The 22,944-nt window shown below is 51.0% G+C and overlaps 8 protein-coding genes across 8 annotated transcripts; 4 read left to right on the top strand and 4 right to left on the bottom strand.

Moving 5' to 3' along the window:
• Window positions 1–1,227: 1,227 nt before the first annotated feature.
• STEHIDRAFT_90764 (uncharacterized protein) lies at window positions 1,228–5,519 on the top strand (the record flags this gene model as incomplete). Its single annotated transcript, XM_007299610.1, has 3 exons — window positions 1,228–1,379; window positions 1,868–2,915; window positions 2,981–5,519. 3 exons carry the CDS (start codon window positions 1,228–1,230, stop codon window positions 4,928–4,930), a joined length of 3,150 nt encoding a protein of 1,049 aa, XP_007299672.1. The 3' UTR covers window positions 4,931–5,519.
• Window positions 5,520–5,593: 74 nt separating this feature from the next.
• Window positions 5,594–7,438, bottom strand: STEHIDRAFT_152561 (FAD/NAD-P-binding domain-containing protein; the record flags this gene model as incomplete). The annotated part of the gene is made up of 9 exons (XM_007299690.1): window positions 5,594–5,938; window positions 6,003–6,053; window positions 6,132–6,224; window positions 6,298–6,471; window positions 6,541–6,558; window positions 6,634–6,692; window positions 6,759–7,019; window positions 7,071–7,142; window positions 7,201–7,438. The coding sequence occupies 9 exons, from the start codon at window positions 7,436–7,438 to the stop codon at window positions 5,594–5,596; spliced, it is 1,311 nt and encodes a 436-aa protein (XP_007299752.1).
• An 875-nt stretch (window positions 7,439–8,313) lies between these two features.
• Window positions 8,314–9,680, top strand: STEHIDRAFT_152560 (CRAL/TRIO domain-containing protein; the record flags this gene model as incomplete). The annotated part of the gene is made up of 7 exons (XM_007299689.1): window positions 8,314–8,415; window positions 8,548–8,567; window positions 8,619–8,739; window positions 8,820–8,980; window positions 9,042–9,108; window positions 9,175–9,209; window positions 9,269–9,680. The coding sequence occupies 7 exons, from the start codon at window positions 8,314–8,316 to the stop codon at window positions 9,678–9,680; spliced, it is 918 nt and encodes a 305-aa protein (XP_007299751.1).
• Window positions 9,681–10,926: 1,246 nt separating this feature from the next.
• Window positions 10,927–12,014, bottom strand: STEHIDRAFT_182878 (uncharacterized protein; the record flags this gene model as incomplete). Its single annotated transcript, XM_007300280.1, has 9 exons — window positions 11,792–12,014; window positions 11,720–11,735; window positions 11,577–11,662; window positions 11,497–11,510; window positions 11,340–11,439; window positions 11,245–11,274; window positions 11,151–11,185; window positions 11,019–11,095; window positions 10,927–10,956 (listed from the first exon to the last, which is right to left on the bottom strand). Exons 1-9 carry the CDS (start codon window positions 11,905–11,907, stop codon window positions 10,927–10,929), a joined length of 504 nt encoding a protein of 167 aa, XP_007300342.1. The 5' UTR covers window positions 11,908–12,014.
• Window positions 12,015–12,928: 914 nt separating this feature from the next.
• Window positions 12,929–14,982, top strand: STEHIDRAFT_90760 (proline iminopeptidase). Its single transcript, XM_007299605.1, has 16 exons — window positions 12,929–13,025; window positions 13,085–13,119; window positions 13,177–13,191; window positions 13,256–13,358; window positions 13,431–13,536; window positions 13,588–13,617; window positions 13,673–13,707; window positions 13,758–13,781; window positions 13,829–13,854; window positions 13,911–14,064; window positions 14,124–14,192; window positions 14,269–14,358; window positions 14,424–14,475; window positions 14,537–14,563; window positions 14,635–14,718; window positions 14,779–14,982. Exons 1-16 carry the CDS (start codon window positions 12,961–12,963, stop codon window positions 14,803–14,805), a joined length of 942 nt encoding a protein of 313 aa, XP_007299667.1. The 5' UTR covers window positions 12,929–12,960; the 3' UTR covers window positions 14,806–14,982.
• A 20-nt stretch (window positions 14,983–15,002) lies between these two features.
• On the bottom strand, window positions 15,003–17,434 carry STEHIDRAFT_72524 (uncharacterized protein). The gene is made up of 12 exons (XM_007299371.1): window positions 17,390–17,434; window positions 17,265–17,336; window positions 17,145–17,205; window positions 16,921–17,085; window positions 16,648–16,846; window positions 16,129–16,591; window positions 15,888–16,073; window positions 15,685–15,822; window positions 15,444–15,624; window positions 15,303–15,370; window positions 15,197–15,221; window positions 15,003–15,138 (listed from the first exon to the last, which is right to left on the bottom strand). The coding sequence occupies exons 1-12, from the start codon at window positions 17,423–17,425 to the stop codon at window positions 15,104–15,106; spliced, it is 1,629 nt and encodes a 542-aa protein (XP_007299433.1). The 5' UTR covers window positions 17,426–17,434; the 3' UTR covers window positions 15,003–15,103.
• A 130-nt stretch (window positions 17,435–17,564) lies between these two features.
• On the top strand, window positions 17,565–19,635 carry STEHIDRAFT_90754 (serine/threonine specific protein phosphatase Sit4). The gene is made up of 7 exons (XM_007299599.1): window positions 17,565–17,717; window positions 17,830–17,913; window positions 18,014–18,313; window positions 18,446–18,698; window positions 18,871–18,988; window positions 19,050–19,119; window positions 19,194–19,635. The coding sequence occupies exons 1-7, from the start codon at window positions 17,631–17,633 to the stop codon at window positions 19,194–19,196; spliced, it is 915 nt and encodes a 304-aa protein (XP_007299661.1). The 5' UTR covers window positions 17,565–17,630; the 3' UTR covers window positions 19,197–19,635.
• A 407-nt stretch (window positions 19,636–20,042) lies between these two features.
• STEHIDRAFT_144379 (MFS general substrate transporter) lies at window positions 20,043–22,548 on the bottom strand (the record flags this gene model as incomplete). Its single annotated transcript, XM_007299687.1, has 18 exons — window positions 20,043–20,217; window positions 20,291–20,307; window positions 20,366–20,390; window positions 20,454–20,480; window positions 20,536–20,645; window positions 20,714–20,797; window positions 20,871–21,018; window positions 21,070–21,083; window positions 21,137–21,175; window positions 21,235–21,554; window positions 21,611–21,674; window positions 21,737–21,758; window positions 21,814–22,002; window positions 22,077–22,146; window positions 22,170–22,230; window positions 22,295–22,317; window positions 22,372–22,458; window positions 22,515–22,548. 18 exons carry the CDS (start codon window positions 22,546–22,548, stop codon window positions 20,043–20,045), a joined length of 1,509 nt encoding a protein of 502 aa, XP_007299749.1.
• Window positions 22,549–22,944: the final 396 nt, after the last annotated feature.

Below are 22,944 nucleotides of genomic sequence, written 5' to 3'. Positions count from 1 at the left end.
GTTCAGCGCGTTTGGAGGTGGAGGTGGAGGCGGAGGTGGAGGAGGCTGGGGATCCTTTGGAGCAGGAACAGGTGGTGGTGCTAGTGGTGATGGCGGGGGAAACAGTGGCGGCGGAGGTGATGGTTGGGGCCTTACGAGTGGAGGTGGAAATGGAGAAGGTGGAGGTGGAGGCGGTGAAGGCAATTGGGAAGGTGATAACTCTGGAGGCGGTTGGGGAGCTTCGGGCGACGGTGGGTTTGGGGAGAGCACCGCTGAGGGGACCGGTGGCGAATTGCTCGATGCACCACAGAGCATGGACGTCGCGATTGTACCTGAAGGGGGTGAGGATGTGGCGGCTCTGGCGCTCACGACCACGGAAGAACCACAGGGAGACGGCGCACCTGCGGTAGATCCTCTGGTTGGGGCGGTCCCACCGGACAGCGAAGGGGCGGGGACGGAAGATGCACCTGCAGAGGATGAGGCTCCAAAACCGGAGGAGGGTACCGATCCGGTAGCAGAAACCCCTACTGCTGAGCAAGCTGAGGATGGCGAGTGGGGAGGATTCGACGTTAAGACGAAGAAGGGCAAGAAGAAAGCGGGCTCTGGTGCTACTACGGGTGGTCCGACGACGGCTGCTGCGTCTGGGGCTGCGACACCTGCCGGGGATAAGGAAGACGATGGAGGAAAGGGTAACAAGAAGGGTAAGGGTGGAGGCGGCAAGAAGGGCAAGAAGGGCAAATAGTCCGTTGATCATTGCGGGGGGTTGTAAGTTCCATGATATGTTAGACGGTTTGGCCCTCGTGTGGCTTTCGTGTGTTGTACTCCTGGCTGTCGGTCGTATGCTTAGTTGTTAGTTATGTTGTGTTTGTCCATGTACTACTCTACTCTGATGTACTTTTAGCGCTTTGAATGCCTATATAGCAATACCTTTCTTGGATAGAAGCGGTATGACGCTACTTGATGTTGTACGCCTGTCATGATGAGCCATCAGACCATCTCAAAAAATATGCGACATACGTATACTCTCCACAAAGTTGAATACCAGAAAAAATATGAGCCTACTCGAGACAGCAGAGGGACAAAGGCGTGGGAGAACGGTCGCGTCGCGATGGGGGCCAAACAGGGACCAAACAGGCCGTGCGTTGCGGCAGCCTCACGACTTGAACACCTTCGCTGCAGCCCGTTGCCTCCCCGCATCCGCGCCTTTCTCATTCATCGCTCAGCTAATTTTGCGTCGAGGGACGATACATGTCCTTCTCGGGAACTCCTCTCGGTCAAGGCAGACGTCTCGATCACCACACTTTTCTCAACAAGACAAACCCGAACAACCATATCAACTTGCCCCGCGCTCCTGCTTCTCCCCCTAAAGATCGTCCTGTTCCCGCGTCCTACGCGTACGGGTGAGTTCTTTATCTTCATCCTTATCTTCTACCGTCTGTGGTGCCGCCTGCTGCTGTGGGTGAGCGACGCGATGCAGTCAGAAGAGCCGGAAGCAGAGCACGCGCTACATAAAGTCGTTGATGTCAGTCGCAGCACTGTCGAAACTCGACATTTTCTTCGAGCAAATGCCGATCCTGTTGATAATGCTAAAGTTCATCTGAATGCAGAGGACCGAGTCTGTTTTTTTGGACCGAGGACGGCTGTTGAAGAGTCGAACCGCGTCACTGATGCAACTATCGCGTTCATCACGGGACATGCCTGTTGACTGCTTCTGCTGGCTCGCGTCGGTACACGAAAAGCGTTGTTCGCTACGTTCAAAGCGCAAGGCAGACAAACACGCCTGCCTGCGCATTGTCCTTTTGTCAGGCCTTGCAATCGACACAGCATGTCTCACCTGTATTATTTAATTTCCTGCGACACTGACGTTGTTTCATTTTTCGCTTTGCAGCGCGCCCACGCTCGGAACACGTTCACCCCCTAAATCAGGTGCATCTATTAGCCAGGAGGATAACGCACTTGCACGCTTCGCACGTCTCAAGCAACGCCAACAATTATCTTCGTCCTCGTCTCAAACTCAGACCCAGACCAAAACTCTAGAACCAACAAGGTGGGCCGTACGAGACACCTCCGTCCAAGTCGCCAACGCATTCCAACAAGCCGCTACATCGTCCAACCCCGTCGTATCCACCTCATACTCTCAATCCCAGTCCTATTCCGACGGGCCCAGTAATTCCAGCATGAACCCTACCGATGCGTGGGCCTCTCAAGGCTCCCGCAGCACACAACAGATCCCTCGATCCACATCCGCCGAGTTCGAACAACAGGCCTCCACACACGGTGGTCGTCGTTTCGCCGAACCTCCCAAACGCAACGGCGGTCCTCCGCCAGCCAAGTCGACGGGTACTGCCACCCGTCAAGCGATTCCTTCCAACGGCTCCTTGACCATCATACCCGATTCGGAAGGTGAAGACGAGCTGTTTCGACGCCGAGATCCTATGACGCGCGGAAAGAGCCCTATCGATACCGCGGTGGATATCGCCAAACGAGCTGCATTCTATCTGCGTCAGAAACCGTCCGATATTCCTGCAGACGATTCGGTGGCACAAGTCGAAGCGTACGTGAATGGCAATGGCCACAACCCCCAAGAATCGTATGATTACTCGAATGAAGAGAGGGAGTATCAGAAGGAGATGGAGGCACAGAACCAGAAGTCCGCTTCTCAACGGCGCACAGCTCCGGGCGTCCATAAGCGTGGACGGATTTCGGTCGACAACAAAGCTTATAAGCCTACCATATCAGATTACGAAGATTCGGACGGAGAGCTGTCGGATGACGGAAAGAAGAGGAGGAAAAAGAAGAAGAAAGATCTCAGTGGGTTGTCGCTACCGATCATGGCAGGAGAGAAGAGGAAAAGGCGCAAAAGCAGAGGGTCCAAAGGCGACATGCAAGCGGGATCGGATGAAGAAGAAGGGAGCGAGAGCGAACATTCTCATTCTGTTAGTTGCATTCTGCCGATCTCTCCTCTGTCTCTAACAATGACGTCTTCATTCGTGCATGACAGCGGTCAGTACATTCTCAACCACCCACTCAAGTAATCGAACAACAGCAATCTCAGCAATCTCAGCAACGTGCCTCTGTTACTCGGTCCCTCCCTCCACCCTCACGCGCCTCCGCTTCGCGTACATCCGCACCTCCCGAACCCTTAGCCCAAGACGACCGCTCTCTCGAACAAGCTGAACAAGGGCAATCCTCGTTGGACTCTGTTCCCGAAGAAGTCTACGAAGAGTATCACGAAGCTCCCATGGTCCGACCATCACACCCCTACGCTCGCCGTCGCGGTCGCGCTTTCAGCGTCGGGGGTCTGCTAGGCAAACTCGTCCACGCCCTATATCTATTCGGCGTACGGAGCGTGACGTTGTTCTTCTGGGCGATCTCGGAGTTCACCAGAGTGGTCGGGAAGACGCTGGGCATGACGTTGAAGCCGGTAACATTCGTGACGGACATGCCGACCACGCCACTCCTCAAAGGAGCCGGTTGGATCCTCGCACTCGCGATGCTATGGGGCGCTTGGAACAATATGCCTTCGAATCTCATGGACTACGTCCCTCACGTATCGCTACCCTCGCGGTCATCAGGTCATCCCGCATACCAGGCCCCGGAGCTTCCTGCTGCCAATGTCGCGGAGATCTCACAGCGGCTACTCAGCTTGGAGAACGCCCTCGCAGGCCTTTCCCTCGAGACCGAACGGACGCGGGCGAGCACATCGGCGAAGCATAACGAACTGCTTGGACAACTTGGACAGATCGAAACGCAGGTGCAGAAGGAGAATAGAAGGGCTATCGAGGCGGAGAGTCAGTATTCTAGCGCGGCTTCGCAGAGCCTGCTGCTCGTTCGGAGGGAGATCGACAGTCTCCAGGAGGCACTCAAGTCTGGGGAGTACACCCAAGAGAAGACCACGGTGGTCGAGAAGATCATCGAGAGCACTGGCCCTAGCAGCGACGAGGAAGCGAGGGCGAAGTTAGCTGCACTAGAGGAAAGGGTCAATGGCGTCGAAGGTGGCGTCAAGGAGGCGCTGGAGATTGGCAAGACGGCGGTGAAGGCCGGTGGCGCTGCGGCTGGAGGTGCCGCGACTTGGTGGCAGCGGTCGTCTTCGTCTGCGAACAAGGGTCTGACGATCAAGTCGGGCGACGGACAGGACGTGACGGCGTTGATCGATCATATGGTCGAGTCGGCGGTGTCCAGGCGAGGGAGAGATGGTATCGCGAAGCCCGATTTCGCGTTGAACTCTGGAGGCGCCAGCGTCATTCCCGCACTCACGTCCGAGACGCTTGAGATCAAAGTCGAAGGACTCAAGGCCTTGCTCGGGCTCTTCACCGGCTACGGTGGCGTCATTGGAAGGCCACCCATCACTGCGCTCCACCACGAGAACCATAACGGACACTGTTGGCCATTCGAGGGCTCGCAGGGGCATCTGGGTGTGCAGTTGGCTCACCCGGCGTACGTGGAGGAGATCTCGATTGATCATGTCGCTCGAGAGGTCGCCTGGGATTTGAGGAGCGCACCGAGGGAGATGGAGGTCTGGGGTTTGATTGAGGGCAAGGCTAATTTCGAGAAGGTCAGGGAGTGGAAGGTCGCTAAGGCTGCAGAGCGCTTGCAGAAAGCGGACGAGGCGGGCATCTCGACGGACTCGGCCGACGTTACTGTCCTCGACGACGAAGGTGAAGAATATCCTGACTTCTTGCCGCGGGATATGATGTTCGTCCGGATCGCCAGCTTCGAGTATGACGTACGGAGGGACGAGGAGATCCAGACGTTCCCGGTGGATGAGGAGGTCAAGGCTCTCGGAATCGACTTTGGAGTGGTGGTGTTGAGCGTGAAGTCGAACTGGGGTAAGGAGTTCACATGCCTCTATAGGATGAGGGTGCATGGTCAGAGGATGCAGGATACCTTGGCGGATTCGGAGACGACACCCACGGACGCGCCGGAGCCTGAGCCCACACAGGCTCCTTAATCGCACTCAGCCGCCCCGTCCTCAAGTTTCAATCGTTATGCCCTCCTCCGACATCATCATGCCTCATGCCTCATGCCCTCCATATTCCACATGTTCGATAACTGCAAGCAATTCCTTACGTCTAAATAACTCGACGATATATGGCGAACTCACTCTCCGGATACTCATGCACATATACTATCTTTGTTGTCTGTAGTACCTTACACAATGCGTTCCCCCACATTACATATTGCTCGCCTTCTTCCATTCGTTCAGGTCTCTCTTGCTCTCGATGCATGCTCGCTAGGTCCACTCACGAACGTCCTCCTTTATGATAGTACTTTATTATCTTTACACCTCTTCTCTCTCTCTCGTCGTAACCCGTATCTGCTTCTTTATAGTTTCCCTGCTTCGCTGTCTTCAAAGCCTTCGTGTGTGCATAGTTCTGAATTGCTTTTCTTTTCGTTCGTCGACTTCTCTATTTCCTATTGGTACTGATGTAGTGTCGGAAGTGCAGTTACAGTGAATCTTCTCGTAGTTCTTTTTTCTTCTTATAGTAGGTAATAGCGTAAGTACATCGCTATGGCTGAGGTGTCAATGTCAAATTAGCAGCAGTTTCGAATTTCTCTCTTTCCGTCTCTGTCTGAGTGCACAAAGCCGTACCATCTAAGTACGAGGACCTCCCTACTCTAAGCTCGTCGCCTCAAGAACTTCCTCGAGTCGTTTCTCTGCTCTCGCCCAATCATCTTCGGGACTCCCCGTCCACTGAAACTCCCATCTCTTGGCAATTTCTTCTCTCCACTGCTCCAATGCGTTTTCGTCCGCACGGTCAGCTCCGTCATATGCAGGTCCATTGAATTCGTACAGCATGCCAAGCTCGCGCGATCTAGCGACGATGTCTTGAGCCACGGAAAGACGGGCATCTTGGTATATTTGGAGGGCAGTGGCGATGAGCTCGTGTTTATTTGTACTGGTGGAGATTCGGAAGGATTCTAAGGTGGCGAGGAGACGGCCGAGGATAAAGGCGTCCTGGAAATGTGTGTGGCGATTATTTACCAGCTTGCGTATTGGAGTGAACAAGACTGTGCAATACCTCTATTGCTTGACCTGCCCCTGCTGAGGCGTTCGTCGTCATTGCATGGACCTGTACAAAGTAAGAATTCGTCAATTCCGCCATGATCGTATACACAGAATAAACAATACACTGAGACAAAAGACCTACCGCGTCGCCGATGAGCGGCACATTCCCGCGAACGCACAGTGGCATCTTACCACAGACGTGCACCGCCCATCGTGAAGTTGTCGGCTCCATACTCTATGATCGCTCAACCATAAAGTCTATACTTAGCGGTGCGGATGAGAAGACGAGACTTGGATCTTCCATTCACATCGAGCATAGCCTGAACCTGCGGCTCCCAGCCTCTGTACCGTTCAACGACTTCGTCTTTAGAGCAGTCGCTCACCCATCTGCCTGGGAGGGCCTTGCCTTCGTGGTACTGATGAGTGTCGAACGCCAGAACGTTGATCAAAGTCTGTTGTGCAATGGGATATGCTATAATATGCTGGTATAGATGGATTTGATTAGTCGGGGTTGATGAATAACGGGAGGAGTATCGTGGCTTCGTGTTTACCTTTCCCTTTCCACTATACTGTGAAGGTATGCTGAGTCAGTATACGCAAATCCAGGAGCAGGGAAAGTAACGATCACCAAAGGGCATGCTCACACTGAAGGCGGCCACTGTGGTCAAGACCGGGTGCGTGGGATAGATCTCACGAAGCTTGTCTGCCTTGATGAGTGTCCTATACACCATCGTTCCCGATCATTGAGGCTCGATAGTCTGTCGCAAACCATCTTCGAGTTCTGGCAAGGCGGTCCCCGCGTCAAGCATGTCATTGAACAAAACACGCCGCACTACCGAGCGGACACCGTCGGCCCCTACAAGAACGTCTGCTTCGGCGATTGTCTCGTCTCCGAACTGTAAGATATATCGTCCAGGGGATGATTGACTAAATGTGGTCAAAGTCTTGGAAGTATGTATGGTGCAGGATGCGGAAAGACGGCTTTTTAGCATGTCGATGAGGGCAGCCCGGTGTAGAGGTATAGGTGAATCTGACGCTCAGGTGAATATATGTCAAAATGATATGTTACAAGAGGGCTTACACTGTGAAACGAGGCGGTTGATTTCGCTCCCTTCAGTTGGCTGGTCACTTCTGCGCAAAATCATCCCCAGACCTGAGGTAAATCCAAAGCAATTCAGTGACAGAACGAACAGTGATAAAGACAAACAGACTTTGGCCGTCGGAGGGATGAGAAATTCCTCTCTTTGTCATCTCGACGTCTAACCCTATCTGACGCATAACCTCCCATGTTCGTTTCCAAACGACAAGACCAGCACCGACCGTGCCCATCTCCTGAGCAGACTCGTAGATGTCGACAACGATTTGTGAATATTTCCCAAGAGTGACGGCCAGGCTGAGTCCCGCGATACCACCACCACTGAAAGTCGGAGGGAGATGAGCTATGGGCATGCACTGTAGGCATCGAGACGATCTACCAAATGGCGACTCTGAGTCTTTCAGTCGGCATCATGGAAGAGAGGATGATTTTCGAGCGGGGGCTGAGTTGGAGGGTGATGGCCTCAGCTTCGCGAGCTCACCGAGAATTCGAGAGTCGCCTCTTGAGAGGAAATGATTTGGGTATCAACGCTCACAGGGTTGTTGCATGACTGCAACCTTCTAGATCCACCAATTAGGGCGAGAGAATAGACCATGGGAAACGAGAGACAAGCTACTAGCATCAAGTCCAGTGAGCGTGAGATGCAACACTCCTTGTGCCAGTCTCGAATTAGAGCGAATAAAAGACGGAACAGTAATCCTGAGAATAGCTCTCGACCGCAAAGGCTCTCAGTGACCAGAAGAGCGTTAATTGGCAGTAGTTTGTATGAGCCCAAGTAGGACCTATATAAGACTCGGAATCACCAGATGTGTATGTTACAATGCAACTTTGTCGACGCAAGAGGTTGCTACTCGAGTTCAACTTGGGCCTTGATAGATTGGATGGATGAGCAACTTTAGGCTCTCGATTCAGAGTAAAAGCGACAGCGATTGGACGGGAAGAGTGTCAATCCATATTTATCATCAGCCACGGTGGGCTCATTACGAACAAGGACCCCGAAAACAACCCGAGAACTTGGGTAAAGACCGGGGCGGTATGTATAAAGTCGTTCATATCCCAAGCGGCTACAACTTGTCTTGATCCCCCATTATATACTTCGCTTATCTTGTCGCAGAATATCCTGTTGTTGTCGGCCGCAGACATGACAGTGTACACCGCGCCAGCTCCTCCACCTCTGCCTCAAGATGCGACCCAGCCATACGCATCGTTGCCTCCGAAGCAACAGGAGATGTATGAGGAGGTATTGGCCCACTTTGTCACGGAAGACTACGCGCTACCTGGGGCTAAGGAAGGAAAGGGAGCATTGATGGAAGAGGAGAAGTTTTGGCTGGTGAGCATCACATTCCGAACGCACTTGGACGAAGTGTGGCGCGCTGTCCGTGCAAGTTTGGGTGTTGTCCGCAATACTGACGGAGTTGTGCTCTATTTAACGTGACACTGTGTACTCGTGACGTAATTATAGTCTAGGGAATGTCTCCTCCGGTCAGGCCCTCTCCTCCGTCGCGTAGTGCTACCACTAAACTAGCATTCTAGCTACCTGCGCGCGGTCAAGTGGCACTCAGCGGACCAAGCCATCAAGAGACTGGAAGATACTCTCAAATGGCGACGAGAGTTCGGTATCTACGAAATGACGGATTCGCATGTTGAACCTGAGGTCAGTTTCTTGTTTTGTCTTGCGAACGCTTCCCCCATCAATGTCTGTCACTCACCTCTCCCTCTGTCCCTGCAACATAGCTCGTGACTGGCAAGATGATCATCTCTGGTTATGATACCCAACGGAGGCCTGCTCTATATTTGTTACCCAGCCGTCAAAACACAGAAGAGTCGCATAGGCAGATAGAGGTAACTGTATGGTGCTTAGAGCGAACACTTGATCTCGCTGGCCCTGGTGTCGAGTACGTCCATTTAACACAAGTTATATTTGTCAAATATACTCATGAAACTACCTCTGTGAAGGTCCTTGACGCTTATGATCAATTACGCGGACAGAGGGAAGAATCCCTCCATGAGCACCTCCAGAACCGTTCGTTCATCTTGTTGGCACCTTTGTATACATGGATTCATAGGCTAAATCATCTACACCACACAGGTCCTTAGTATCTTGCAGAACCACTATCCCGAACGGTATGCTCCCCCTTCTGACAAATACGAGGCCGTCAATGACTAATGTTTCCGCTTACTAGCCTTGGCGCTGCCCTCATCCTCAACCTCCCCTTCCTTCTCAACGCTTTCTATAAGCTCATAACCCCATTCATCGACCCTATCACCCGCGCAAAGATGAAGTTCAACCCATCACCCATCACAGACGGACTCTTCACCCCCGAACAGCTGTTCAAACCAGGAGGTTGGGGAGGAAGCGTGGAGTTCGAGTACGAACACGAAAAGTACTTCAAACCTCTAGTGGAGCTATGCCAGCAGAGAGCGGAAGCACAGATGAAGGCTTGGAGGGAGATGGGCGGTGGTGTAGGGCTTAGTGAGTGGGACTTCAAGACGAAGGCTGAGGGGATCAAACCCGAGGCAGAACATACTGAGGTCGAAAAAGTCGCTGAGGCGGTCGAGGTAGAGACGCCAGAAGTAGTGGGTGTTGCTGCATGAGTAGAACGCTGATCTGGTCGTAGGATTTTGTGGAGGGGTTGCTCCACGGTGATGCTAGAGGTTTTCGTCTTGCCGCCTCAATTATATTATACGGATGATACATAATTGGACTACCCATGGGTTACGCATTGACGCCCAATATTTCGACATATAGATACACGAGTCAGATAGATATACTGTCCTCTCGTACACTGCAATGAATAGGAAAAACACATTGTCCATGTGCTCGCGGTTGGTTAGCAGAATCACTCTTGCTTGTTTACATACTAGCAACAAGTAGTGTAGAGCCTGTCGACATGGCCGAAGTGCGAGTTACGACTCTATTGGGAGAAAAACGTATCCAAAAACGTATCCAGTAAAGCTACAGTATCGTGGTGAACAATGCCAATTAAGCCCTTTCTGGCTTTTATCTCAACTCATAACGTAGTAATATATAAAACGAGGGGAACATCCATGTAAGCAAGGTAACCCAGCCCACCGTCACCCAAGACTGAACCGTAAAGACGCAAAACAATGTATACATATGATCGTCGAGACCATAGATACAGCAAGGCAAGGAGAAAGCTCAACAACGACTGCAGAGAACTCGAAAGCACCGATCCAGACTACACGGCTCCATCGCGATACTGGGGCAATGGCTCGTCGTGGCTGCCTCTCCGTGGTGAAGTCCATCCAAACCTCTGAGCCAATCCTTCAACGATCTGATCCAGTGGTGGCACGGATTGTTGCGATGCTGTCACAGGAGTAGAAGTGTTCTGTCCAACGCTGGCCCCATAAGGTTCTCTCCTCTCGGGCTCGAAGTAGCCAAGTACCACGGGAGATTGTGGTACGATGCCCTTGCCACTGACAGAAACACTGCTGTATGCCTGCGAAGACCTTGGGAGACCGGTAGATAGAGGGAAAGCTTCGGAGGTGTACGGTTCAGTATACGGAGAGATATTGCGTGGACCTGGACGGTCGATAGCCCGTTTCTCGGTCGGACTGAAGATGGAGCCTTGTCTCCGACGGCGGAGGAAGAAGAAGATACCGAGGAGGATGAGAGCAACTCCTGCTACACCGCCAACAACACCACCTACGATGGCACCCGTTTTACTGGAGTGCGAAGACGAGGTGGGGGAGGCGGTTGACGAAGCGGAGGCGGTCGACGTTGAGCTGGGTGACGCGGAGGAAGAGCTTGTGGCGTTTTGACTATAGGACGAGTGTTGAATAAGTTTGCCCAGGTATATCTCTGATAAATATTTGTGACTTACGGGCAAAATATCACCTCCACCGAAGCCTGGGTGTTCAGAGAATAGTTTAGAGATATATGGTAGAAAGAACAAGATAGGATGCACACACAGTCGTATCCGTGCAATTTACGATACCGGAGGTCTCGGGTGGATCACGTATAGCATATTCACACGAACTTGTCAAGCCTATCAAACAGATCATCAGCGAGACGAGAAAATGACAATAGGAAAAGAAACTCACAACTGACGCCCGCTCCGTCACAACCGTTATAGTAACTATATCCCGCGTCAGAGGAGGTAAATCTCGTACAACCAACAACTTGATGACTGCCCACCTGAACTGTACGGGTACTGAGAACGCATGTCTGTCGGTGAACGTGAGCCGTTCGTGAGCCGCGCTCACGACTTTGAAATGCCCTCTGTCACTCACGTCGGAATCAAGTTGACCACCACGGAAGAGCTCCCGCCCGTCAACACCCCGAGATCGGCCGTTATTGTCGTGCAGTGCCCACCATTGGGACCGCAAGTACCTGCAAGTACCTGTTTTAGAATGTTGAAAGCCGTACATGTTTCAGAAGCGTTCATACCGTCGTTGAGAAAGCTACATCAGACGAGGAAGATGGACATCAGATGGGCCTATAAGTTAGCAGCCGACATCAGCACGTACATCTGACCCGAATCCAGCGTATCGTTCGTGTAGACCTCTCCCTCTCCTGTTGCAAGAGTATTAGAGGGAATTTGGTCGAGGGTTGGCTACAACTCGAAGTCAGTCTTGAGTCTCGAAATCCAATCGTTGAGATATGAGCGTACAGTTCCAAATCCACATCTAAACGGGAGGGTATCAAGATTAACCATTGATCATGCAACTTTGTATGCACTTACCTGTTAACCATAGTCACGGAATGCGAGGCCATTACTGTCTCTAGGAGGAAAAGAGCCATCACGATGAAAGATATAGTATGTTCTCGTAGCATGGGGAACCACGTCGTCGAGGCCATCGGAATGGTGGTCGTGAAAGAAAAGAGCGACGATGATAAGAGGTCGGCGAGGGCGCGGGCAGTAGACCTCTTCACCGAAGCCTCTATATGAAAGAACTTGATAGACACAGTGCCGGTGAAAAGAACTTACCGAAGGTCGAGCAGGGTCGAACTAGGAGGCGGTGTCACCGACTCAAAGGACTCTCGTACGTTTACGTATATAGTTGGACGCGTTTCAGCATCACGCGCATCGTACCAGGCCGTAGGTTACCAGAACGTTTGGCTGTAATATTCAAATCACGTCGTCCTTGTCAACAGCCAATGGTAGAGTACAGCGGGTAAGCCGTAAAGACATCTATACTTCTGCTGCGACCTATACTTACACGATAGCCTATCGCCTCATACTCAGCAAAATACCCGCGAAATGATCGTGAAGGCACCTAGTAGCTTGGCAACATGTCAGATCTTCCGACTCGAGGCTAGTATTACACCGCATGTCGGGGAAAGAACGGTGAACGAACGGAAGGAGATCTGATAATCATTGGTCATAGCAGCAACAGTGAGAAACTACAGTAATACTGCAGGTCGGGTGAAGGAAAGCATATATGTTGGATTGACTTGTGGACCAGTACGCAGTGTTTTTATCCGACTATTTTTGAGTACAATCTTGCTCGATAAGTAGTGGGCTTGATTCGAGTTGACGGGCGAAATCTGACCAAGATAGGATAAGTACCAGTACGCCGGCGTCTATGTCGTGCAACAAAGCAAGTAGCAAGAAAGTGAAGTGAAGTGAAGTGAGGGCCTATCTGCGCGGGTTCCAGTTGTCGCGTATACCTCAGGTCAGTTAGTCACGACGTCTGAATGGTCGTGGAATAAAGTACGAACTTGACCCAGTTGGTGGGAGACAGCAGGTGTGGCGACGAGATGTGGCACCGAATAGTAGAGCGAGTAACGTCGGGTCTATATCCGGAGAAGATCATGTTCCATCGGTTTCCCAAGTCGTGCTGCTCTCGTCCTATCTTCTCCAAGTCCACTGCCCAGACCACGACCAGCATCCGCAATAATTACCGCACCATGTACAACCTCACTAAGCCTTTCGAAGCGGCAAAACTGAAGGTCTCGGATATCCACACCCTTCAGTGCGTGGACGGCGCTTGTGAACGTGCCCGGTCGATCCTAATAATCTCCTCGATTATAGCTATGAAATCAGCGGAAATAGGGATGGTGTCCCAGGTGTGTGTTACTTGGTTTCTTCTACCTGAGATCTTATCAATTCAACCGCCTGTATAGTAATATTCGTTCACGGTGAGGACGCCACATCATCCCCATGCGCGAGATGTCGCGGTTCTTATCCCCATCTACCGTAAAGGTGGCCCTGGAGGCGGATGCATCGAACAGGACCGTGCATTCTTCAACCCGGAGAAGTGGAAGGTCATATTCTTGGACCAACGAGGAGCTGGCAAGTCGACTCCGTACGTCTCATCACTTCTCTGTGGCCTAAAGCCTCTGCTCCATGACGTATCTTACTTGGTGTATTCTCAAAGGAGCGCAAATCTCGAGGAGAACACCACATGGGATCTAGTAAAGGACATGGAGCGCTTGCGAGAACATCTTAAAATCGACAAGTGGCACGTCTTTGGTGGCTCCTGGGTGGGTTCTTTCATCCTACGTATAAGATCGGAACTGACTGTGCTTGCGAAGGGATCGACTCTTTCCCTTGCGTATTCTCAGGTACCTAGGCTTTTCAGCAATTCTATCTTTGACTTACATACCTTCCCGTGCATAGTCCCACCCTGATCGCGTGAAGAGTATGGTTCTTCGGTAAGCTTGCCCGCAAGGTAGTGAATCTTTGTTCACACCATTGCCACCAGCGGTATCTTCACTCTGCGAAAAAGGTACTTCATTTCTGTTCACTTGTTGACTCCGCTCACAACCTGTGAAGCGAGCTACATTTCTTTTACCAAAACGGTGCGTTTTCAGTCTACCGCCCTTCTTAATACCGCTCTAACCAGATGAATATAAAGGTACCTCCCATCTCTTTCCGGAGGCGTGGGAAGAATTTATAGCCCCTATTCCCGAACCCGAACGTGGCGACTTCATGCTGGCCTATCATGCTCAACTAAACTCGGTGGACGATGAGACGAGGCTGAGGGCCGCGAGGGCATGGTCCAAGTGGGAGTAAGGATGAATGATTTTGCTTTGTCAATCCTTAGTGGTTATACTGACTGTTGTGACAGAATGGCCACTTCGAAGCTGCATGTCAACCCTGCCGACATTGCTGAGGCGGAGAAGGACGATTGGGCAAAGTGAGTGTTCGTCACGTATCGTTGTGATCGATCCCGTTTAAGCTTACTTCTCCACCGTCGTCATCATATCTCTCAGTGCGTTTGCGAGGATAGAAAATCATTACTTCATCAACGAAGGGTTCATGCGTGAGGGCCAACTCTTGGAGAAACAAGAGATCGAGAAGATGTGCGGAACTGACATTGTTTACTTCCCACTTTCTGCCTTTCGCTAATCCAGCCCATGCTTTTCAGTCGCCACATACCCACAATCGTCGTTCAAGGCCGTTATGATGTAGTCTGCCCGGTAAGATCGACCATCCCCTTTCGCAGCGCCTTGCCCCAATTAACCGATTCCATTGTCATAGATTACTACTGCCTGGCAACTCAAGAAGGCAAGCAGCCTCGCTCGGCGTGCCACACAAAACTCCGAGTACTCATGGACTGATTTTGTTGGAATGAACAGGTATGGCCCGAAATTACTCTGAACATCGTCCCCGACGCAGGGCACTCCTCCCGTGAGCGTGGTACTACTAAGTTGCTCGTCGAGGTCCGTCTCTTTCCATCTTCGTTAATTTGTTGTTCCCATGAATCCCATCCCCATATTTAGGCTACCGACAAGTTTGTGGATTTGTGAGGTGTTCGTGAGTGCGTGTGAGGACGAAGAAGATGCTAGGTTGATGAATGGCTGCTCGCTAGGTGCGAAGAATCTTGTAATACTTGTGAACGGACTTCTGCTTGTGACCCTCTTGTCTGCGTCGGACTAATCATAGTTTATGCATGTTGAGAGATTGCTGTCGTATTCCCAAGAGTCAAACTATACCATTGAGTCCAGAAAGAAATTCGAGCATCGGACACTTCTAGTGATTCTTCGAAGCCATCAATGACTATTATAGCGATCGTATTCTCGTACAGTGTACATCCATTGCAAAAAACTACTCATCTGCCTCCCCGGCGGTGATAACGTCGTCTACGCAAATTAGAGTCAGACTGGTCCCGAGATGATAACAGTGTCAAGGACGGCTTACCTATTTTGAGTACAGCACGGACAAGCTGGTGGTGAAAAAGAAGCAAAATGAACGTGAGTGTTATAGAAAGCAAGGGGCACACTAAAGGAGAGGGAAGAACACTAACCTGAGTTGCGAGAAGGTATTGTTGCCTCTTCGAGATCAGCGGGTCGTAAACGAATTGCTTCTTCATGTCTGCACACGCCACACGCCACAAGTGGTCAGCGTCCGCCACAGCATATACCAGAGGACATGTCACAAAACGCACCATTCTCTCCCCTACCGTTACAGTCGATCCCCAGCTTCGAATCGTTCTCCTTCACCTGGCGACTCTTGACCTCGGCAAGTGTCTCGATGGGTGACAGACCGCTGTTTTCTGCGAGAGCGAGCGGGACGGAGTCGAGGGCAGAGGCGAAGGCGCGCATGGCGTACTGCTCAATCGATGGAATCTGACGGAAAGCAGTGAGTTTCAGATAGAAAAGAGTGGAAAGGGTTGTGCGAATAGTCACCTCATCAGCCGCCTTTTGGACGGCTATTGCGGACGAGATGTCGGCCGCACCACCGCCATAGACAACACGGTTATCTACCACAAGATTACGGACGACACAGATAGCATCATGCAGAGCACGTTTCGCTTCGTCGACAATCTGGGAGCGAAAAAAAAACGTGTTAGAAACAGTCACTCTGTCGCCATCAGAAGTAATGGGCGTACCATCTTGTTGCTTCCACGGACAAAGATGGTGACAGCACGAGTGTTTGCGCACTCCTCGATGACCAGCATCTTGTCGCGAGTGGTACCAAAAGACACTTCGCGAACAATCCCTGCTTTGCCGAGCTTTTCTGGGGTGAGATCCTCGAATCGGGGGACGATGCGACCATTGGTGGCGATAGCGATCAACTACGCAAGACACGTTAGGAGTGTATTTGGTACCTCTTGGGTTGAAAGCACATACCTCGATTTCCGGTCCACCAACCCACCGTACAGCCGGCAACTCGTTCTGCATCAGTAAATGATTTGCTTCGTCGTCGAAACCCCATTGGCAGATGACCAGGTTGGCCCCACTATCCTTCACCCTCTTGATCATATCCAGGAACTTCTCCTTCTCGTACTCCCTCAGCTTCTTGTACTCCTCCACGGACGTGATATCGAGTTTATGCTTCGTCTTCGGACGGGGTGGCTCGAACGGACATGTGAGGATCGCAAGTCTGGCATCACTGACGGAGTGGGGCATTTGCGGGTGGGACATATCCTTGTCGATGAGAACGCCCTTGATGAGGGTGGTATCGCCAAGAGAGCCACCGACTTTGCCATCGACTTTGATCAGATCAAAAAGAACGTCTTTCCGCTCGAGATCGGCGACTTGGAGAACGGCATCTACTGCGATTTGAGCAAACTGTCGGTGCTCTTTTGAGACGCTATTTGTTCGCAGGATCAGAATAGGGATGAGGATGAAGATAGCAAAAGTATTGACATTTTACTGCCCAGAGAGGTCATGGCTGTTTTGAGGAGGTTCTCGGTATCTTCCTTCGTGTATTCAACGCGGTCGGCGATGCGTTCGAGATTTTGAACAGCGACAGTACATGCGCGTTCGAAACCATCTGCGATCCGGATTGGGTGGATGCCCCGGTCGAGAAGAGCCTCACTCTGTTCCAACAGTGCACCGGCCAAAACTGTGGTCGCATATGGGGAATGTTTAGGTATCGAGTGAGAAAAATTCGAGTGATGACCAAGGAAGAAGACGCACCAACAACACCAGTAGTACCATCACCAATCTCATCGTCTTGCGACTTGGAGAGCTGCACGAGAAGCTTTGCGATCGGATGCTCGACCTCCATCTGACCTAGAATAGTGGCACCATCGTTCGTGACGGTGATCTCTCCGTCTGGGGAGATCAAGATTTTGTCCAGGCCTGATGCGCGGATAGCATACGGTAAGCCAATGCCACACGAGTAGTACGCGTACACGCACCTCGAGGGCCTAATGATGTCCGGATGATGTTGGCCACGGTACGCGCAGCCAGGATGTGTGTCTATGAGGCCAAATTGTACTCAGCATATTAAACTCAAGCAACGAAAGAAAAGCAGATACTTTGATGGCCTCCGTTCCATGAGTCCGTGTCTTCTTGGCCTGCTCTCTCAAAATAATGAAAGGCCGCCCGTACTAGAATTGACGAGAGTCAGATACGCGTCCTGAGGGTTCACAAAATACCATACCTCGTCTGTTGTGTATACGGCCTGGTGATTGTCCATATTCGTCGCGGTGAAGGAGGAACAAGGGCTCGAAGCAGAAAGCCGACTTGGATTGAAGGCAGTCACGGATGGTCACAAGTGACGCAGCAGGAAGGTGACAAGGTTGGACCCGGGCAAGCTGTTCTCCACAAACGCTCCCCTTCGCCCTCACCCTTGGTCTGTCCGCGCTCACAGTTCATTCACATACGACGACGTAGAACACAACATGGAACACGAAGTAGACAACTGGATCTCACAGCTCAGCCAGTGTAAGCAACTTTCAGAGGCAGATGTCAAAAAGCTTTGCGACAAGGTACGCAACAATCCACCCTCCATCGGTGAACCCGATAACACGCCACCGCATCCTCATCTTGCCGCTTTGGCTGCGTATTCCTGCTCCTTGTCCGAATGTTCGCGATGGATAGACGAGGGAGATTTTGATGGAGGAGTCCAACGTGCAGCCGGTGCGCTGCCCGGTCACGGTTTGTGGGGATATCCATGGTCAATTCGTGCGTCTTTCTCATTACCATCTATCTCCCCCCGATACACCTGCTTATTCTACGCGTGACTTAACTTTCTGCGGTCTTTATCTTTGACTTGGATGTTCAGCATGACCTATCAGAACTCTTCCGCATCGGTGGCAACTCGCCCGACACGAACTATCTCTTCATGGGGGACTACGTCGACCGTGGTTATTACTCCGTTGAGACCGTCACCCTTCTCGTTGCAATGAAGCTCAGATACCGCGAGCGTGTTACCATCCTCCGAGGCAATCACGAATCCCGACAGATCACGCAAGTCTATGGGTTCTACGATGAGTGTCTCCGGAAGTACGGAAACGCGAACGTATGGCGGTATTTCACCGATCTCTTCGACTTCTTGCCCCTAACCGCTTTGATTGAAAATCAAGTACGTTCTTTATGTACTCATCGTTCACTTCTTCCCGATTGAGGACGCCTAATCTGCATGCCCATTTCGGTATCGCGTGATGACTGGCCAGCGCTAACACATCTTGTTTCCTTTTTCGGCTTCGCTGTTCAGATATTCTGCCTTCACGGTGGCCTCTCCCCTTCAATTGATACCCTCGACCATGTACGGTCCATCGACCGGGTGCAAGAAGTGCCTCACGAAGGACCCATGTGTGATCTTCTCTGGTCCGACCCCGACGACCGCTGCGGTTGGGGAATATCACCCCGTGGTGCTGGTTACACCTTCGGGCAAGATATTTCGGAGGCTTTCAACCACAACAATGGGTTGACACTCGTTGCCCGTGCTCATCAACTTGTCATGGAAGGTTCGTGGACTTTTCTTTCAATCCGTCCACCATCAGACCTTCCATCTCTGCCACTGCGTGACCGAATGGATCGCATCACTGTTTTCTATCTCGACGCTCCTTTTCTGCTCCCATCGTATATCTGCTCGTTCTCGACTGACTGACTGATTGATTGATGACTGCCGATATACAGGGTACAACTGGGGTCAGGACCGAAATGTAGTCACGATATTCAGTGCACCGAATTACTGCTACCGCTGTGGAAATCAAGCCGCAATCATGGAGATCGACGAAAAACTATCTTACAGCTTGTATGTACTTCTCCACTACCTCGTCCTCGAGCTCGCCGCTGACGGACATCTACTTCTGCAGCCTTCAATTCGACCCCGCACCACGAGCGGGAGAGCCGCTGGTCACGCGGCGCGTACCGGACTATTTCCTTGTGAGTGGTTCTTGCTCATCAATTTCTCGTAAGGGGGCGAACACTGATAACATCTGGACCACATCCTTCAATAGTGAGACATGCTTCTACAAAGAGCCGCCACCCCTTCATCTTCACGCTACCCTCATCCCGTACCCTCTCCACTTCTTCCGCTCGCACCCGCTTGGCCAGACCAATGTCAGATCTGCGTATTGTACATCCACTCGTACTCTCTTCGTCCTCATCACCTCGCTCTCGACCGCTGGAACGCCTCTGGACGCTTCATTCTTTGTCTCTATACTTTTTTCTCTCTCTTTCTTTCACCTACTTCATATCTCCATGTTGTAGCACAGCGAATCCGAAGATAAACCCCCAAGACATAAAATTATGAACATGCATAGATACAGGAATAGGCATATGTGCATGGCATGGCATCTCGACGAACGCTCTGGCATGGTGTGTGGTTGGATGGGTTTGGACTTAGTGCGAGTGGGTAGGTTTGTATGTAGAAGAGAAGAAATGAAATAAATGATTGACGGTTCAGATTCGTGCTTGGAAGTTATACCTGATTGTGGACAGACGATTTGTATCCAATAATATCATTTTCTTTGTGAGATTACTATTCTCTGCACTTGAACAGGTCTGCTGTCATGGATTGTGCTGTACTGACAGGTGTACCGATAATCGTAAGTTGAGCACCTAAGCAAGCTGGCCGCAGAGATAAGCCAGTTCATCGGCTACGCAACCCCTGTGGCCAGGACACACGTTGTTTGGCCTTGTTTAATTCGAAAGCCTTTGCCCGATTTGGGAACTTCCGACGCCACCTCACTTCGACGCCACACGTCTCTGACACGGAAGACACTGCAAAGACACAATATTTCAAACAATGCTACCGTGTGATGTATTTTACAGAGACGTAGTAAATAAGGGCAGTCTATATTTACTCACTGCCTGTCCATGTGCCTTCGAATGGCTTCTCCCTTGTACATCAGGACCACGATGGGTATGAATGCAACAATACATCCCAGCACCGAGAAAAGAAGGAACAACCATTGATAGCCTCCCATGGCTTTGGCGAGAGGTATGGCGTAGAAGGCAAAGGTCATTCCGATTTCTTGACTGTCGCAGAGGTAGCCGAGCATCAGTAGAAGGGGCACAACGATAACGTTCGGATAAGGAATAATGGACGAACCGGAAGAAGTTAAAAACCTGAATCATTGAGACCGTATGAGTAGTGATATATGCTGGAGAACGTAACAGTACAGACCTGGGACACTTGATCCGAACGATCTCTGGCGGGAGTCGACTGTCGTTAGCGCCACACTCCTCATGAGCACCAGCCGTACTCTACATACCGGTAACACTCGCTGCTATATGTATACCTGAAAGAAGTGTTTAGCATTGAGATATAACATGTGAAAATAATTGAAAACGAACATAACAGTTGTGATACACTGTACTCCAAAACAACCTATACCCATACCGATGATGGGGCCAGGCCATGCCGCATTATACTGGAGACCAAAGCCATAGATAAGAAGTCCAGCCTAAAAATGGTCGTTGAATCAATACTTTGGCCAATGCTATGCATGTTCGACGTTATGAAAACACGAACCATAACGAGAATATTTCCTGTCCAAGCCGCCTTCAATCGAACTTCGGTCGGCGCATTTTCTCCCGAACGACGACGTGCTCTATTCTGATAGCATGCAGTAGACTATGGTTGGAACCAATCGGCGAGGTCAAAGACATTACAAGGAGATAATACTGACGATGATGGAGTCAACGACCCATCCACCTGCTGTCTCTCCAAGGAAACTCCCGATGGTAAGTGAACCACCATAGGCAAGTCCGATCTGGAGGGTGTTCCAGCCGAACGCCTGGGAGAAAACGCTTGCGACGGTGACAGCTGGAAGGATACTACGCCAAACGTTGTATCAAAGTGCACACCATACAAAGGAACTGACAGACCTTCCAAAACCGTACTGTGTGCTGTTGTTTAGTTCCTGTATCAAGAGTACATATAAGAGAAAATCACCTGCGTGGCGTAGTAAATAGCGGGGAACAGAACAGAAGGCTGTGAGGCAAGGTGGTCAGTAACTATCCCGTTTTCCGGGAGGGTTAAGCGGTGCTCACATATCGCGCGATTTTGACGACTGGTACCACGAAGTCCTTCACGCTCACCCGACGGCCCTCCAACCTTCCTCTCCACTTCAGTCTTTGAACGTGTCTCCGCCAAGAGCTTCTCGAAAGAAGGTCGTTCGTGGTGGCGTACTTGTCGCCAGCACGGTCCATGAAAGACGAGCTGTCGCGGAGGTAGAGTGTCTCAGGAAGGAACAACAGGATGCAGACAAACATGAAGGCATCGCAGATAGAGGAGAACTTGAATATCCAGCGCCACCCGAGAAACTGGCCAATTACGCCTCCAAGAATGGGTGCGATATGGCTGCCATTAGCTACAGTTGAATATCATAAGCGTAGGCCAGGCAAAATCGTTGAATGACGAACGTACTCATCAAGACGGTGTAGACACCGATGGCGCGCCCACGCTGATGGAGGAAGAACATATCGTTTATCTGTCAAAGAAAGTCAGGGAATTCGTGACCACTCTTATGTACGAGAAGGTTCGCGGGCTCACTGTTCCTATGCCGAGCGTCATGCTAAGACGTCAAATTTCAGGACATATCTGAAGTCGATTAAAAGTGTGCCACTCACGCAACCGGAAAGATACCATTGACAATTCTTGCTCCAATGAGCTGGGCGTATGTCGTCGAATATGCACAACCAAAGGCGGAAGCGAACCCGATGAACGTGGTTATGAGGTAGATATATCTCCTCCCGTATGCTTCGGCTAGAGGGATAGCTACGAATGGCGACAACCCCACCATTGCTATCATAACGGTGCTGATGTTACAAATAGTGAATTCAGTGCCACAATCTCCGCAAGACGTAACTCAGGCTTTGCTGAAGAACCTTACGTCTGGTAAGATGCAGTCACCGTCGTGATACCAAATTCATTTGCGAGCTCTCCATAGGCGGGATTGACAACTAATACGATTTTGACGCATTACAAAATGTAATGTTGAAGTTACCCAGGCTAGCAAGCAGGCTGACTTGCGCCAGGACGAAGCACTGTGAAGCAAAGGCATCAGCACCAGTAAAACTACGGGAGTAAAAAAAAAAAGAGGTTAAATACCCGATAGGTCAGTGGCCAGTTCACTGTTTGAGGACGGGTGAGTGTAGGTCAGACTATAGTCGGACACTGCAACGCACAAGGATCTTCCGGGTCGTCGGAAGGTTGAGGGTGGAGAGGTAGGCCATGCTTGTCGACCTTCGTCACGGCGCACTGTGCGCTCACATCTTCTGGAGAGACGGAAATATCAGCGTCAAGATGACAAGACAAGGCATAGCCAAACCCTTCTCAAACTCCACGATATTCTCTTTTGACATGCCGTTGCGTGATGAAGGGAGCGGTCGATCACAAAGTTATGCAAGGCAAAATTGATAGCATAAAATTCTCCTTGTGCGCAATGTGGATGTGGAATGATCAGGTCACGACGAGGTAAGATATCAGGTGGACCTTTCAAATGCCTAGCCTTTAACTCCAAGAACTAGTCGTCGCTGTACTTCCACACGGATTGTATGGCTATGATAGAGCGTTCTATGGCCGCCCAGATAGGTATTTTTGTAGGTCAACTCCTTGGGCCCCCACGATGTCCCTCTGCTTCTTCGAAGCCTCGGATATGTGGCGTGGACTCAGTGCCCAATGATCAGGATGTTTTCCCGACCACAGAGGCTAGGATAGCAGCAATCTCTGAGATATGCCGTAGTACGTCGTGGAAAGCG

This window comes from Stereum hirsutum (genome assembly GCF_000264905.1).
Source record: "Stereum hirsutum FP-91666 SS1 unplaced genomic scaffold STEHIscaffold_2, whole genome shotgun sequence".
Lineage (NCBI taxonomy): Eukaryota > Fungi > Basidiomycota > Agaricomycetes > Russulales > Stereaceae > Stereum > Stereum hirsutum.
The sequence above is the reverse complement of the archived record's forward strand: the minus strand, read 5'-3'. Positions and strand labels throughout refer to the sequence as shown.

Coding starts and splice junctions, on each gene's coding strand:
- STEHIDRAFT_90760 (XM_007299605.1), top strand. CDS start 12,961: ATGTACAACCTCACTAAGCCTTTCGAAGCGGCAAAACTGAAGGTCTCG. Junction 13,537..13,587: donor ACGTCTTTGGTGGCTCCTGG/GTGGGTTCTTTC, acceptor GTGCTTGCGAAG/GGATCGACTCTTTCCCTTGC. Junction 13,618..13,672: donor TTTCCCTTGCGTATTCTCAG/GTACCTAGGCTT, acceptor TCCCGTGCATAG/TCCCACCCTGATCGCGTGAA.
- STEHIDRAFT_72524 (XM_007299371.1), bottom strand. CDS start 17,425: ATGGACAATCACCAGGCCGTATACACAACAGACGAG. Junction 16,847..16,920: donor TGGTACTACTGGTGTTGTTG/GTGCGTCTTCTT, acceptor ATGCGACCACAG/TTTTGGCCGGTGCACTGTTG. Junction 15,139..15,196: donor CCGTGCTGTACTCAAAATAG/GTAAGCCGTCCT, acceptor TAATTTGCGTAG/ACGACGTTATCACCGCCGGG.
- STEHIDRAFT_90754 (XM_007299599.1), top strand. CDS start 17,631: ATGGAACACGAAGTAGACAACTGGATCTCACAGCTCAGCCAGTGTAAG. Junction 17,914..18,013: donor GGGATATCCATGGTCAATTC/GTGCGTCTTTCT, acceptor TTGGATGTTCAG/CATGACCTATCAGAACTCTT. Junction 18,699..18,870: donor TCATCAACTTGTCATGGAAG/GTTCGTGGACTT, acceptor GCCGATATACAG/GGTACAACTGGGGTCAGGAC.